A 16,019-nucleotide genomic window follows, 5' to 3' on the forward strand; every position below is an offset into this window, starting at 1 on the left:
GCTGTATAATAACCTCTGACCTATCTTACTAAAGTCAAGGTGATCTAGAAGTTCCATCAACCCTTCATGTAACGACTAAAACTCTACTTTGAGCCTATCTCTCTGAAGTTGATGGCTTTAGGGAGCAGATTCCACATGTTCTTCACAGACATTAGAAGCCTGGCTCATCCGTTTTGCATTTGGCTTCAGAATTTGTTGTGGGGACTTCTAGGAAATCAGTAATGAGTGATTCTAATAATTGTTTGTTCTTAGAAATCTCCTAAAAATAACTTGGTCAAATGAGGGTGGGGTGGGGCGGGGCAGTCCTCTAAGACATTTCTCCTTCATTCCATCCAAGGTCTCGAGTTCCGATTACTCATAAAAGAAGTTTTTGTGTGCATAGTTCCAAATTCTAATGAATTTCCAGGAAATGTCACCAAAATGATGTTGGCATCGTTAAGATGTGTTTTCTTCAAGAACTCTTGCTAGCTGCTCCCTTTGCCTGCAGACTCCAACTGCACAAAATATGTCAGTTTCTGGGATATATTATTGTAGCTGTGTCTGAATAGCATAACTGATGATATCTGATTCTCAGAACCACCAAGTCTAGAGATTTCAGAGTCAGCATATCCAGAATAATACTTAGCAGTCTCTCCTCCCAAAGTCGACACTTTTCATTGCTTCGCCTCTACCCATGCTTATGGTTTCTGAGCAAGTCAACATTTTTGGCCTTATTTCTTTAATTGTACTCTCTCTCCAGCTTAGTAAACAGTCCAGTGTCAACCAAGTTCCTGAAGGACCCCAGCTATAGTCAAGGTGCTCAGGGCAGGGTCCCAGCCTAAAATGCAGCTGCATCTGGCAAGCTGCCATTTTGTCCCCATGTACTTGGAGGACCTCCTTTAACGTCCATGCCATCTCCACGCCCATCACAAGGGCCCAGCCCTGTCCCAGTTCCAACCTCAATGAACTTCCGTTGCTGGAAAGAGGCAACCAGATCTGACCAGCCCTGAGGTTGCGGCTTCACACTGGGCTGGCAAGTGGGCGTTTAGCACCTTCCCTTGGGAGAGGAGCTAAGCCACAGAAACCAGCTTGGGTTACATTCCACGGTCCAGCCAACTTGGCAGCCCCATGGGTCAAGGCTGGTGTGCAGCCAGCCGTGAGTCCAGCACAACTAAAAGGCATAATGTAACAGCACTTTGCTGCAGAGATACACACACACTCATAAGCAGGCTTTGTGAGTAGTGCCCCACCCACAATCCATGATTGCTGCTGTCATGCTCTTCCTAAAACCTTCCTCCTGCCAGATGACCCTGCTCCACATCTCTCCTTTTGCATCTAGAACCCAGCTTCCTTCAGGGTTCAAATGCTACCTCCAATGTTACTAATGAGGCGTGCTACAGGCCAAGGGAGAAAGCAGTCTCCTCTGTCATTTTCAGTCTCAAGTCAAACTTCAGCCACATCCAGTCCTGCCCAGCAAGTCCACGGCCTTCAGGCTTCTTCACCAGTTCTGCATGTCTGTGCTACGTTCGAGCCTGGAACTGGGGGTCTCAGCTCTGAAATATCAAGAGGACCCCTCTTCATGAACATTTGAACCTCATCAAAGGCTGGAGCTGAGGTCTCAGTTCTGGAACGTCAAGAGGGCCACTCATCATGGACATCTGAGCCTCAGTGGAGGCTGGAGCTAAGGTCTCAGTTCTGGAACGTCAAGAGGGCCACCATCATGGACATCTGAGCTTCAATAGACGCTGGAGCTGAGGTCTCAGTTCTGGAACATCAAGAGGGCCACTCATCATGGACATCTGAGCCTCAGTGGAGGCTGGAGCTGAGGTCTCAGTTCTGGAACATCAAGAGGGTCACTCATCATGGACATCTGAGCTTCATCAGAAGCTGGAGCTGAGGTCTCAGTTCTGGAACATCAAGAGGGCCACTCATCATGGACATCTGAGCCTCAGTGGAGGCTGGAGCTGAGGTCTCAGTTCTGGAACATCAAGAGGGCCACTCATCATGGACATCTGAGCTTCAATAGATGCTGGAGCTGAGGTCTCAGTTCTGGAACATCAAGAGGGCCACTCATCATGGACATCTGAGCTTCAATAGATGCTGGAGCTGAGGTCTCAGTTCTGGAACATCAAGAGGGCCACTCATCATGGACATCTGAGCTTCATCGGGGGCTGGAGCTGAGGTCTCAGTTCTGGAACGTCAAGAGGGCCACTCATCACATCTGAGCTTCATCGGAGGCTGGAGCTGAGGTCTCAGTTCTGGAACATCAAGAGGGCCACTCATCATGGACATCTGAGCTTCATCGGAGGCTGGTGCTGGAGTCTCAATTCTGGAACATCAAGAGGGCCACTCATCATGGACATCTGAGCTTCATCGGAGGCTGGCGCTGGAGTCTCAATTCTGGAACATCAAGAGGGCCACTCATCATGGACATCTGAGCTTCATCGGAGGCTGGAGCTGATGTCTCAGTTCTGGAACATCAAGAGGGCCACTCATCATGGACATCTGAGCTTCATCGGAGGCTGGAGCTGATGTCTCAGTTCTGGAACATCAAGAGGGCCACTCATCATGGACATCTGAGCTTCATCGGAGGCTGGAGGTGAGGTCTCAGTTCTGGAATATCAAGAGGGCCACTCATCATGGACATCTGAGCCTCAGTGGAGGCTGGAGCTGAGGTCTCATCTGGAACGTCAAGAGGGCCACTCATCATGGACATCTGAGCCTCAGTGAAGGCTGGAGCGGGAGTCTCAGATCTGGAACATCAAGAGGGCCACTCATCATGGACATCTGAGCTTCATCGGAGGCTGGAGCTGGGGTCTCAGTTCTGGAACATCAAGAGGGCCACTCATCATGGACATCTGAGCCTCAGTGAAGGCTGGAGCGGGAGTCTCAGATCTGGAACATCAAGAGGGCCACTCATCATGGACATCTGAGCCTCAGTGGAGGCTGGAGCTGGGGTCTCAGTTCTGGAACATCAAGAGGGCCACTCATCATGGACATCTGAGCCTCAGTGAAGGCTGGAGCTGGGGTCTCAGTTCTGGAACATCAAGAGGGCCACTCATCATGGACATCTGAGCCTCAGTGGAGGCTGGAGCTGGGGTCTCAGTTCTGGAACATCAAGAGGGCCACTCATCATGGACATCTGAGCCTCAGTGGAGGCTGGAGCGGGAGTCTCAGTTCTGGAACGTCAAGAGGGTCACTCATCATGGACATCTGAGCCTCAGTGGAGGCTGGAGCAGGAGTCTCAGTTCTGGAACATCAGGAAGGCCACTCATCATGGACATCTGAGCCTCAGTGGAGGCTGGAGCTAGGGTCTCAGTTCTGGAACGTCAAGAGGGTCACTCATCATGGACATCTGAGCCTCAGTGGAGGCTGGAGCTGGAGTCTCAGTTCTGGAACATCAGGAAGGCAATTCATCATGGACATCTGCACTTCATAAGAGACTGGAGCTGGGGTCTGAGCTCTGGAACATCAAGAGGGCTAGTCGTTATGAGCACCTGAGCGTCATCAGAGGCTGGAGCTGAAGTCTCATCTCTGGAACATCAAGGGATCCCACATTCTGGATGCCTCAGCTTCATCAGAAGATGGGGCTCTACGCACCACATTCAAGACTCTACTGGACTATCAGTCCACTCTTGGCTGGGCATGGACTCATCTGGGCGGGGTATACTCTGGAGGCCATCTCCTCTTCATCTCACTCCCGCCTGGACCATCACTCAGCACCATCCATGTCTCCGTCTCCATCAGGGACTGGAGTCAGGTCTCCTTGGCTGGACATGGCCGTGGTCCACAGGTGGTTCATTCTCTCCACAAAGGAGCCACGCTCAGTCCCATGAAGTCATGGCTGGACTTGCCTGTCATTCTCTTGAGGCACCTCAATGCGGGGGGGGGGGGGGGGGGGGGGGACTAGGGAGGGAGGGAGGGAGCAGGAGGAGGAGGAAAAGAAGGAGAGAAAGGAAAAAGAAAGAGGAAGAGAAGGAAGGAAGGAAGGAAGGAAGGAAGGAAGGAAGGAAGGAAGGAAGGAAGGAAGGAAGGAAGGAAGGAAGGAGAGGAAGGAGGAAGAGGAGATGATGGTGGTGGTGGTGGCTTTGGCTTTGACGGTGACAGTGGTGGTGATGGCAGCCAGCCTCTCTCTTCCCAGGTTGAGTGTCCAGCCCATCTGCTGCAGCAAAGCCAGGTGTGCCAGCCCCAGGACTCCACGTGACTTGGGTCCACAGCTCTGCTGCCCTTGCTCCCTCTGCCCTCATCTAGCCCCAGCCATAAGCTGCTGGCTGACAGCCTGATATTTCTGAGCTGGGTGGGGGATGAAAGACTCAGTGGCTCTGCCAGCGGGGTGGGAGCTACATCTGAGGCTTGGTCTCTACAGCCCCCTCAGGGCCCTCTTCAGTAACCATCTTGTGGAATGGGTGATGGCCTAGGGTCGCAGCCATGCGGACCTGCTTGGCCCCTCACTCACCATCAGTTCAAGGATGACAACTGCTTGACCCTGCCATGACCCTGGGAATGTGTGAGGAGGTTGAGGAAGAGCCGCAGCCCTGGGGGGCAGCCCCTCCAGGCCTCCGAACACCAGGACAGTGAGCTCAGCTCAGGTTCCTCCACCACCTGTGTACATTCCTTTCTGGAAAGAAACCTGGCATCTTCCAACCATTAGAAGGGGGATCGGCCAGGTTAGTTCATCCAAATGTGCGTCTGCCTCAGGATCCCCACCAGGCTAGCTCTGCTTAGGGGCATCCCACCACCCTCGAGTGCCCAATGGGTAGGGGATAGGTGGCTCCGAGGACTGGAGCTGGCTCCCCTACCCCTCCCCAGCCATTACACAGCCCAAAGTGAGACAGGACGCCGACATTCACCCCCTCCTCATATTAGTAGCACATCCATCACTGTGTTTGTTAAGGCAAAAAATACATTTATTGAGAGCACAACAGGATGTGCCAAGCCCCAGGCGGGCACTTTCAAACCGCCTCACAGGCTTCTCACAACAGCCCTGTGAGGTAGGTGTCCGAGCCCAGTTCACAGATGCAGATGTTGAAGGCGCAGCCGCTCCCCTAAGTCTCAGGGTTCGTGAGGAGCGGGCAGGGTGAAGCCCGCATGTCTGACCCTGAGGTCAGTGAAGTCCATCAGTCAGAAGGGGAGGCCGAGGAGGGCACGCCCCTCCTCGCAGAGGGCGGCCTGAGTCCAGAGTCTTTGGGTCCAGCCTGTCCTGTGGGAACGTGTGCAGGGCGTCCCCGTGGCTGTGGAGGCTGAGAGAGACACAGGTGCAGATGAAGGCTACCCACTCCCGGTCTCACTGGCTGACAAGCGTTCTCATGCAGACAGGGAGGCCAGGAGCCAGGAGAGGACATGAGCCCACTCTGCTTAGGAGACGGGGCACTTGAGAGTCTGGACGTCATGGGAAACGGCCCTGGCTCCCAGCGGCCCTGGGGCGAGAGGAGCCCCAGACACCAGCCCCTGCCTATCTACCTAGGACCCCCAACCTCTGTCGTCCTCCACGTGTGCGGACTTCCAGAAGCATAGCCCTGGTCCTGGCACCCTCCTGCACCAGTGACCTCTGATGGGTCTCACCTCATTACCCAGGACCTAGAACCCTTGGCCTTTCTAAAAACCACCCCAGCTCTCCTGTCTAAACCATTACCAATTAAAGTTGGGTGTTTTCTAAACTATCAGCCTCATCCTCCTTTGGGGGTTTCTAGAAATTCTTCCGGATCTTCTCATTTTGGCCTCCACACCCAACCCCCAAACCTCTTAAATCTCTGTATTTGAAAGGACAATTTTCCCTCCCTCACTGTCTCCCCAGGACCAGCCAGGTGCTTCCCACACACACTCCACTCCACCCCAAGGCCCCTGAGCCACACAGGTGTCCACAGACTGCAGAGCGTGTGGCCAACCCCAGAGCCCCCTGGGAGGGCAAGGAGCAAGGGGACTTGTGTGCCAGGTAACAAAGCATTTATTTTCACATAAACAATCTCTCTGAAGCCTGCAACAACCATGCCAGGTAATGTGACTATTTCCAAGTTGCAGAGGAGCAAGCTCACCCAGGCCCCCCCCCACACACACACACACACAGGTGCTGGGGTGGCCTCAAACCCAGACCTTGATTCCTGGGAGTCAGCACAAGGCACAGCTGACACTCAGTGTCGACCAACATCCTCTAGCAGACACTGACCTGAACTACCCAATCCACAGGTGGGAAAACCAAGACTCAGGTTGATTCAAGTAACCTGCCCAAGGCCACTAAGCTGATAAATGGTGACACCAGGACCAGACATTAAATGGGCAAGACCTCCAGAGCCCCACCCCTCAACATCTGCCCATGCCCCATTCTTTGGGGGCAAGAGTGGATGAAAGTAATCGAGGCCTGGGGTCCAATCCCCCCGATTTGCTGGATGCCCATGGCTGCATCCTGCCCTTGGCATGTGCCTCATGGGTCAATGCTGATTGTCACCAATGGTGGGGACAAAGATTTTCGGGTGGAAGACCTCCCCTCTCCCACGGCAAGGGCTCCTGAGGCCCATTGCCAGCCTCAGAGAAGGTGCAGGGGTGGCCAGGACATCCCTCAGATGTGGCAACTGCCAAACGCCACATTATCAAAATCACTTGGGCCACAACACAAATGTGGACACTTTGCCCAAATGAAGTTTTTTTTCTGATATAAATATTTCCAAAAATGTGCAGAAGACCTCCGTTCCGCTGGGAGGGGCCCCCCAGTGGCTGCGTACTCAGAGTGAGCCCCAACCCTGACGAGTCTCTACCAAGAAAACACACCCCTTCTTAGACAGGTGTGGCGTCAACATGTGCATCAGCAACACCGTGCATTCAGCTTCACGTCCATGAGAAACCCGTCCTCGTCAGTCCGTGAGCATCTAATAGGCGCCTACTAGTGCAGGAAGCAGGGCTGCAAAAGGTCAGACAGGCTCAGGCCTCAGAGCAAGGAAGGGGTTCAAGCGCAGCTTAGCTGTGACCTCACTGACCTTCCACTTCCTTACCTGCCCTCAGGAGACAGGGACTAGCCGTGCCCACCTCAAAGGGATGAAGATGTGAAAACACTGAGCACCTGAGAGTCCCTCGTGCCTGGGTCACACGTAGGCCTGGCCTTTGAGAAGCCTGAGGTCTATTGGGGAGCTGACCCCCTAAACACATTCACAGTCCCCTGGGAGGAGGACGCTGCCTACCTGTCCCCACCGTGGGCACCTCAGGAGCACCGAGGCAGGACACTCAGACAAGTTCTCCAGGACATGGGATGGCCTCAGTGCAGACACCAAAGGCAACACTGCAAGAGCTCCCCAGTAGAGCCCAAGGGAGGGAACCTGTGCCTGTGCTCCTGGCGGCAGGCGTAGCAGGTGCCCAGGTGTTACTGCCACCCATCACAGTGAAAGCTCAGGCCGCCGTAAGAAGTGGCCAGGCTGACAGGAGCATACAGGTGGGAAGCCAGGGCCTGCCCACCAAGGCTGTGAAAGCAGAGGGAAAATGGAGAGGCCAGGGAGGCTTCTGCAGGAGGGCGGGGAGGGAGGGAGGACGTGGGGGGGGGCACAATGGGAACCCAAATGAACCTCACCTTGGATGGAGCCGGGGATGTTAGAGTGGAATGCTGCTCCCCCACGCGCGACACAAGGGCCAGGAAAGGAATTCAGTGGTCTCGGGAAGAGGCCTTCTCCAAGATGACCTGCAGGGACCCCTCCCAAGACTGCTGCCAGCAAGGGCAACATCTTACCTATGGACACATTTCCATGTCCAATTCAACCCTGCTGAGTGTGGTCTCTGCCAGAGCACTTCCAGGCATGTGGTGGGGACCTGGACACGTCCTGGACACATCCAGGTACATCTGGGCTGACAGCAGGCAGCCACAGTAACTGGGGGGCAGGGAGGGCAGCTTGTTGGTGGAGTCAAAAAAGCACCAGCTTTCCACGAAAGACAGTTCAACCCTGGCTTAGACACCTAGCTGCCCCTGATTCTTGACTTGCTCATCTACAAAATGGGCCCACACCCACGACCAAGCATTAAGCAGATGGGGCAAAGTGTACAACAACCCGGAGCTGGGTCCCAGGCCCATGGAGGGGACTGGGAACTACTTTCTTTTCCTCACAGCCAGGGAAAAAAAGCAAGAGAGTGTGACACGCTAGCAGCGCAGGCCTTTCCCTAAAGGGCAGAAGAAGGGACCCATAAGCCCCTCCTCATCCTCTCTCAACCATCCCCTTCCCCTCTACCTCCCTAACAAACTACCCCCGGGGCCAATACAGATGTCAGCAGAAGCGCCTCCAAGCAGACATGGCAGCAACAGGTACGTCAAACCCAGAGTGGGCACACAGCCAGCTTCAACCTGCACGTGAAGGGGAGGACAGGGAGGGAGCGGGAAGGCTCTGAGGAGGGGAAAATGCCTCACTCATTCATCAGACCAACGTGACAAAACACTTGCAGGCTACTTGGCCTCTGTCTTACACGTTCCATTGACTGTTGCAAACACAGTCTTAGTGGAAGGAAAGTGCTGATCTTTTATTCACTTAGAACTAGCGAAGGCTTCACCGGTCCTTTTGAGACAACCCCCAGCACACGACCCTTCTCAGCGACAGCGAGCATTTGATTAGCACTGCTACTGTTGACCCAGCCCTTGACCTCACAACGACTCTGTGAGGTAAGCTTTCTGGTGACCCACTGCTTAGAGAAAAGGAGATCGAGGGTCAGAGAGGAGAAGTGAGGTTAGGTGGTCCCAGGGTCTGCGGGATTCTAATACCTAACACAAAACACCGACTCGTTAACCAGACAGCAGTAATTCCACCGCATGACACCAGACACAAGACTCCTGGTTTTCAAACAACACACATCATACAAAAATCCGTAAGATACAATACAACGATTCTTAACAGGTCAATTAGGAGCAAAATACAATCTGAGTACAGGTTATAAATATCCACCACTTGCATTTGGTTACAATTTTGTTATTTGACCATCCACCCATCCATCCATTCATCAAAAATGGAAGGCAACCCCTACCACTCACCTGTTACTGTGCTAGGCACCCAGGTTGCTCGGATTTGAACCCAAATGTTGTCATTTGGAAGGGGACTTTGGAAAGGGGAGTGCAGTAGCTTTGATGGCTCGTGCGTAATATTTTGTGGCGAGGACGCTGCTAGGAGGGTCTCTTGTTGAAAGGCATGCCTAAGTGCTGCCCACAGGTGAGACACAGCCACTCTTTCACAGAGAACAAGCGTGAATGCATATCCCAGGGTTCAGGGCATTGCCCAAAGAGGTCCCCATTCCCCAGCATGAAAGTTCCCACCAAAATTACTCCTATCTGATCTTTTAATGTCATACAAATGTAGCATTCTATCCCACAATATCCCCTGCATGTTTGGCAAAACAATCTCCCACTAGCCTGCCCGAATCAGGCTGTCCTTCCTGGTCTTCCATCCTGTCCCCAGCACAGCCCCAGAGCACGTGCACCGCCCTGTCCAAATGACAGTTCCAAATCCTGTATACACAGATCCCCACAACAGCTCTGCAAGGAGGGTGCTGTGCTCCCCCCAAAAGACGTACCAGAAGTTTAAACCCTATGCATCTGTCCAGCTGCAGGCTCCCGGCTTTGCCTACTCCACCCACTCTCCAATACAACGAATAAAATGCCAAACTCTCAATGGAGCCAAGACGTACGCCTTTTCCCGTGCTGGCAGCAGTAGGACCTGGGACCTGCATGGACGCTGGGGGCTGCATGCAGGGCTTCCAAAGTGCCATGTGCCACGGATGCCCTGGTGTGCTAGCGGGCTGTCTGTGCAGAACCCCCACGGGCACGGTCCTTGTCAACCACACAAGCAATCATCTCCCCCAATTTTCTCTAAATAGAGCCAAGCATTAACTAATCTCGAATGGGACAGGAATGGCTCTAAGATCTCCTTCATGCCAGACCAGGGTGTTCTAATGACTTGAAAGCCTGCTCACAGCTGGTATCAGCCGTCATCTCAGACCCCCCAGCTGTCATTCACGCCTCTTGAGGATATGGGCTATAATTTCTGAGTACCCAGGGAATACAGTTTACTGATTACTAATCAACCTAGTTTTGTAAGGAACCAAGTTGGAAAAGGCAATCAAACTTTCAGCAGAACTCAGGCCTGGCAATGGGAGCTGAATCAAGGGTCTTGCCTGGTTACTGACACACAAACATGGCCCCTTGCAAACATGCTCAGCTTTCCTTTCAAAAGGAGATGTCAGAATGCGTCCTTGTGAGCTTGCTCTAATATGGCACTAGCTGATTTTTAAAAACGTTTGTTGACTGTGAGTGAATGAAGGAATGACTGAAGGAACGAAGGGGTGAGTTACAACCACTGCCATCTGGTGGAGGAAGCTGAAAAGTGGGAGGCAAAGTTGCCAGCAGGGTCCATGCACCACCAGGCAGGTGGCCTGGGGAGGACATCTCCGCTCACAAGGCGGAGTCCGCTCTGAGACCCAGTCCTGAATCTGTCCCAGTCTGTGAGCATAGGAAAGCGCCATGGGAAAGGAAGCCGTGTGGGTGACAGTGGCAGATGAGATCCAGCTGCAATGTGCTCCCAGCAGTGACCCCAGAAGAGGAGTCTAAAAATAAGGACATTGACTTCATGACCACAGACCACCCGAAACGGAAAGGTTTGCTTTCAGGAAAGAGAGATGCCAAAGCACCAAGTCTAGAAATGTAGGCCGAATGCTTGGATGGATGGATGGATGGATGGATGGATGGATGGATGGATGGATGGATGGAAGGAAAGATGGATGGATGGATGGATGGATGGATGGATGGATGGATGGATGGATGGATCAAGTTAGGCCGGAAATCATTACTGACCTCCCTACCCTCAATGCTGGGATAAATTTGTGGGTGAGAAATTCTGACATAGGCAAATGGCACCCAGTGCTATAGTAGAGGGGTCAGTGGGAAGAAGAGGCACTCTGCTGAGAGCACGGCGTGTTCTGGAAAGCAGCACAAGCCCTTCTTGGGTCTCGTGCCCTCCCCAAATGGCCATGATGACCTTTGAGCCCTGGCTAGCTTTGGGGTAGGGGAGAAACCCGAGAAGAGCGTGGAGTCCATTCTGTGCCTTGGATCATGGACTCGATTGCCCCAGGTGAGAAAGACGGAAGGAATCTTCATCAGTTCTGATCCAATATGTCTCCTTAATCAGTGAAACTCTAAAGACCACCATTGAAGCCTAGTAATTTCTCACACATCACAAGACCTGGGACCACCTCATCTGATGGCCCTGGGAGGCGGGAAATGGCGACCCAATGGCCTGGCCTCCGCTAGGTGAAACAGGGGTGGGTGACAGAGCTAGTAGGAAGTCACCAGCAAACTATACAAGATGCTAGGCAGATTGTCTGGACCTTGGAGGGTCAAGGAGATATTCCTGTCCCACACAGTTACAGAGTGGGAGTTTATAGATCATAAATGTACAAGCCCGCCCAGAGGACACAACCTTAAATGCCACCCAGCTGCCAAATGGAAGACGTTGTCCCCACCACACGTAAGTCAAACAGACCTGAAAGGCCATCTGGACCAACCCACCCCCACTATTTGAATTGACTTAAAACTACCCTCATCAAGCGTCTGCCTGGCCTACCCCTTGAATGCCTCCAATGCCAGAGGGCTCACTATATGCCATGGTCACCCATTCCATCCTTGACCAGTCTCATCAGAAAGCCATGACCCAATGGACTGGGACAAACAGTTCACAGAAGATAAACTACAATGTTAACAAACATATGTGAAAATGTTCACCCTTCATTAGTAATCAAAGCAATGCAAGTTAAAATGACAGAAAAATATTTTAACAGACATAAACTAGCAATATCTTAACAAAATGCTAATACAATGTTAGACATTAAAAAATGCTGAAAGCCTTCTGAAATTACTCAATATTCGTACAAGAATCGCTGGCCTTTCTTTCAAGAAGCTCAACCCTAGGAGATGCATTCCTTCATTCACCAGTCCATTTATTTATCCTTCCATCCTTTCATCCATCTGCCAACCGCTGGTCCACTCACTCACGTTTTCACCCCTCCTTCCAGCGACTCATCTGCAGGCTAGTAGGAGAGACTGACACAGCATGAAATAACGATCACGTCTGGGTATAGGAAAGTAATCCATAAGAATGAAAAAAAGTGCGGGTGCTGTGCCATTGTCTGTGACATAATTTATAACCAAAAAAAGATGTTATTCATAACAATAGCAGGTAGGTGTTGGGAATTGATGATGACTATGGATGAAAGAAAAATGCTGCCGATAGAATATTAAATGAAAAAGAGATAAAATGTGAAAAGTTTACGTGGTAAAGAATGGCAGCCAGGTTTAGGAAAAAAACTGGATGCTCATAAAAATAAATAAATAAATAAATGTCCACTTAAAAGAAAAAGAAAGTATGTCCATAGACAAGAATTTGAAAATGAGAAAGAAAGATGGGTGGCACGTCCGGGTGTTTGACTGATAGGTGACCTCCTGCTCTAAGGTCATGTGCCATCCACACCATTTACAATAGGAACTCAAGGGGTCCTTGGCAGGTCTGCCCCAGAGGCCCAGCCTCCAGCCTCCATCCCTTGGAAGGCCAGCCCTGAGGCCAAGCTTCCTGAGGAGGAGTCGGTGGTCTTGGGGGAACCCAAGGAGAGCTGTAGGTCCTGGTGTCACCAGGGGAAGGATTTGTGCACCTGGTGCGTGCAAAGGTCAAGCTGAGAGACAAAATTCAGCCTTGTTCTAAAAAGTTGAAAGAAAGCAACACACACTGAAGACAGGCCATGTTCAGAGAGGAGCGCTGAGGTCCCAACTTGGGCCTTGTGGGTGGGACACATTCAGAACCAGATGGGATCCCATGCAGGAATTCTACCCCTGGCTTCTGCAGCTGTCAGGAGCCCTGTCCGCAATCCCAGCATCCCAGAACTGGAAGCCCTTAGAATTCCATCTCCAAGAGTCAAAGTCAAAGACTATGGCCCCCATGCCCTCCACATTCCCAAGACAGAATTCATCGGATCCCACTCACCCATCGGGGCACCAGTGGGTCTCCCTGCAGCTTCTCCCATTGGCCCATCTCCACCCACTGTGACCCCTCGATAACCCCTCAGATGTTGGGAGAAGGTCTCATAACGGTTTCTCCTGTTCCTCCATTATTTCCTCAGGGCGTGTGGCTGGGACCCTCTCCCCCTCTCCATCGACATGAATACTTTGCCCTCCTGAGCCTCAGCTGACTTTTTAAACAATCTCCCAAGGGCTCCTCAGAAAGACCCTCCAAGTGTCTTCCTGTCCTGGGCCCCTCCCACTCCACTCTCATGCACATGGTGGCACTTGAGATGGTTGGGCGGGTCTCTTAACAGGTATCCCCAGGGGCAGGTAATAAGTGTACCCCAGGCTTTGGACCAGCCAAGGCAGAGCCCAGAGCCCCCTGGTTCTGAAAACAGAGAAGAGCAGAGCCCTAAAGCCCCAGCACCACATCCGGTCCACACTGTTCTGCTCATGTGGCCCAGATATGAGGTGCTCGAGGCACCAAAGGGTGGCTCCTGACACATGAATTCCATGTCTACCTTCTTCTAAATGTTTTTATCCATTCAGGGCCCAAGCTAGAAGCATGGGAACCGCCGGCCATCCTCACACCCCCTTGAATCCTGGCTACAACCCCTGTAGCTCTGATTCCCAGCCCCCACTTTGATTCTGGGCCCTCACTTTGCTGCCCTCCTCAGACCTTAGCATCGTGGGCCTGGACTGGAGAAACAGCCGCACCTGTGCCCATCTACTCCCTGTTCCCAGCCAGGGTCCAAAGTCACGGCAAGTGTAACCCCTCGCCCCCATCCACCAGGAAGTGTCCCTGCACTCCATGGCCCACCTGACAAAACGCCAACCCCACCTCCAGCCCGGCTCCCCTGGGCTCCCCGGGATCCCAGCCACGGGTCCTGGGTCCAGCCACGCTGACTCCTTCTGCTCAGGGCACTTGTTAAGAACCCTTTTTTTTTAATGTCCCAAATAGGAATTTGAAAGAAGTTGAGAAGGACTTTGGTCCTTGTTTTTAGAGACAAACACCGGCACACAACACACAACTGCACAAATTCCATCCACCGCGGAGAAACGACATTGGACAGAAACAGGGCATCCCTGGGGTGGGGAACATCAGTACAAACAGCCCCACACACACCTGCCTGCAGCCCTGGGAGGGCAGGTCAGCAAGGGCAACTTCAACACATAGTACAAACACATAGCACCTTCCACTAAAATACAGAGCACATCAGAAAACAGGCGAGAAGACAGTGAGGCCTTGAAATGGCTCTGGGGGTGCCATGTCAAGGGGGCCAGCATCCTGGGACCACTTCTGCAAACCCAGGCTGAGGGGCACTGCCCCGGGACCCTCTGAGTTGAGAAGGGCAGGAGGCCACCGGTGTTGTAGAAGCCCAGGCTGGATGGACCATACCCGGGGGCACATTGCAGAAAGTTGCAGGAACGAGGTTTCTGGTGGTTTGCCTCTGGGCACCTGGGTCACTGGGCTCCTAGGTCACCCTTCTCAGGCCCACCTGCCTTTCCCCTGCACAGCCCCTGGATGTGAGTGACGCCACACCCAAGCCAGTGCAGCGGGAGGGGCCCACTTGCCACTCAGGGCTTCCTGCTCCTTTACCCTCTGCTGCCCCCTGGCGGGAATAGCCTCCCTCACAGGTGACCCACGCCCAGGGAGGGGCCAAGACACCCACCTGGCCCAACACCCCGGTTCACACAACCTTCTGCAGGGCCCAGGGCTGAGCCCTTCTGCCTATCCAGGCCATTGGCAGAGCACTGCCAACAGGCAGCTGAGCATTTGCCCCCACAATTAATTCAAGCAGGGAGCTGATGCCATTCCAAGTTTCAGATGGGGAAACTGAAGATGAGACAGCTGAAGTGAAATGGCCCACACAGCCAGGAGATGGAAATCACTCCATGGTTTCCTGAGCTAGCACTTCCCTGCCAGGTAAAGTGTGTGTAATAAGCACATGACTTTCCAAAATCTACCCTCCCTGGTACCCACTTCATTCAGCTAGCTAGATCACAGGGACCCCAAAACAGGAAGGAAGATTCTTCCTTCCATCCCTCCCTCCTTTCCTACCTTCCTTTCAGTCACTCATCCATTCATGCATTTAATTTAGGATTTTTTTATCTACGGATTTCAGTAGCACAGCTTTAAATTAACCATAGCCCTTAGTTCATGAAGACCTCCCTTCACAAGTCCTATTTATTAATTTATGTTGTGATTCCTTATTCCTTTCTTCTTTGTTTCTCCCCAGATTTCATCTTTCTCCCTTTCTCTCACTCTTCCTTACATATTCTCTCATTCTTATAAACTGAGGCACGAAGGACAAATCGGGGTCCCCTCCTCCCGGGTCCATGCCGCTTCATTTCTCATGCATTCATTCGCTCACTCGTTCATCCCTCCTTTGTTTCTTATTTTGGGTGTTCCTTTACTTATTAGTCTCCTATAAAATGACTGTATTAGTCAAAACCCCATGTGCAAAATAAACATCATGGGCCCGTGTATTTATTTACATTAGCAATCTTTCTTCCTTGATTTAGGCACCTTTTACATGTGGGTATTTATTCTTTTATTTATGGACTTCAATTGCATATATTTTATTACAGTGCTGGAAGATGCAGGCTTGTCTTTGGGCCAGGTACTTTCTCTATTTTTCATTTATTTTTTGAAAGGTGTAATGTATTTATCTACTTAAGGAGTATGTATGTAAACCAATTGTAATCCCTGTTCAGACAACCTCTCTTAACTATCCATTTATCACTTGGGGTGTTTGTTTATTATCTTTCCTTTTTCCTTTTTTGCTTCTTTTTCTATTCTCTCCATTTTCCCTTGCCCTAGAAACACGGTTCAAATGAGCTCATCAATCTTTAGGATTAAGGACCTCCTCAGTACTAACCTTAACACATCCTTCTCTTTCAGACACCCCCACGTATTGGTTACCTTTGTACGGGGTTCTTTTGGTTTGTTTTGTTTTGTTTCTTTTCCTTGCTCTTTCACTTAGTTTCATTCTGCCTTTCCTCATCTCTTTCTTTGACTCGCTAATGCTTTTCTTCC

The 16,019-nt window shown here is 51.8% G+C and overlaps 1 protein-coding gene across 4 annotated transcripts in view; it reads right to left on the minus strand.

Moving 5' to 3' along the window:
• Nucleotides 1-4,864: 4,864 nt before the first annotated feature.
• Nucleotides 4,865-16,019, minus strand: part of LOC109455581 (uncharacterized) — a 34,759-nt gene continuing 23,604 nt past the window's right edge. For all 4 annotated transcript variants that reach the window (XR_012494525.1, XM_019747215.2, XM_074326920.1 and 1 more), the window contains one exon: nt 4,865-5,219. Coding sequence is in view for 3 of the 4 variants with exons in the window: in XM_019747215.2 (XP_019602774.2) it covers nt 5,084-5,219 (136 nt within the window). In the remaining variant the exon portion in view is untranslated. The remainder of the gene's footprint in view (nt 5,220-16,019) is intronic.

Source organism: Rhinolophus sinicus, linkage group LG03 (assembly GCF_036562045.2).
Source record: "Rhinolophus sinicus isolate RSC01 linkage group LG03, ASM3656204v1, whole genome shotgun sequence".
NCBI lineage: Eukaryota > Metazoa > Chordata > Mammalia > Chiroptera > Rhinolophidae > Rhinolophus > Rhinolophus sinicus.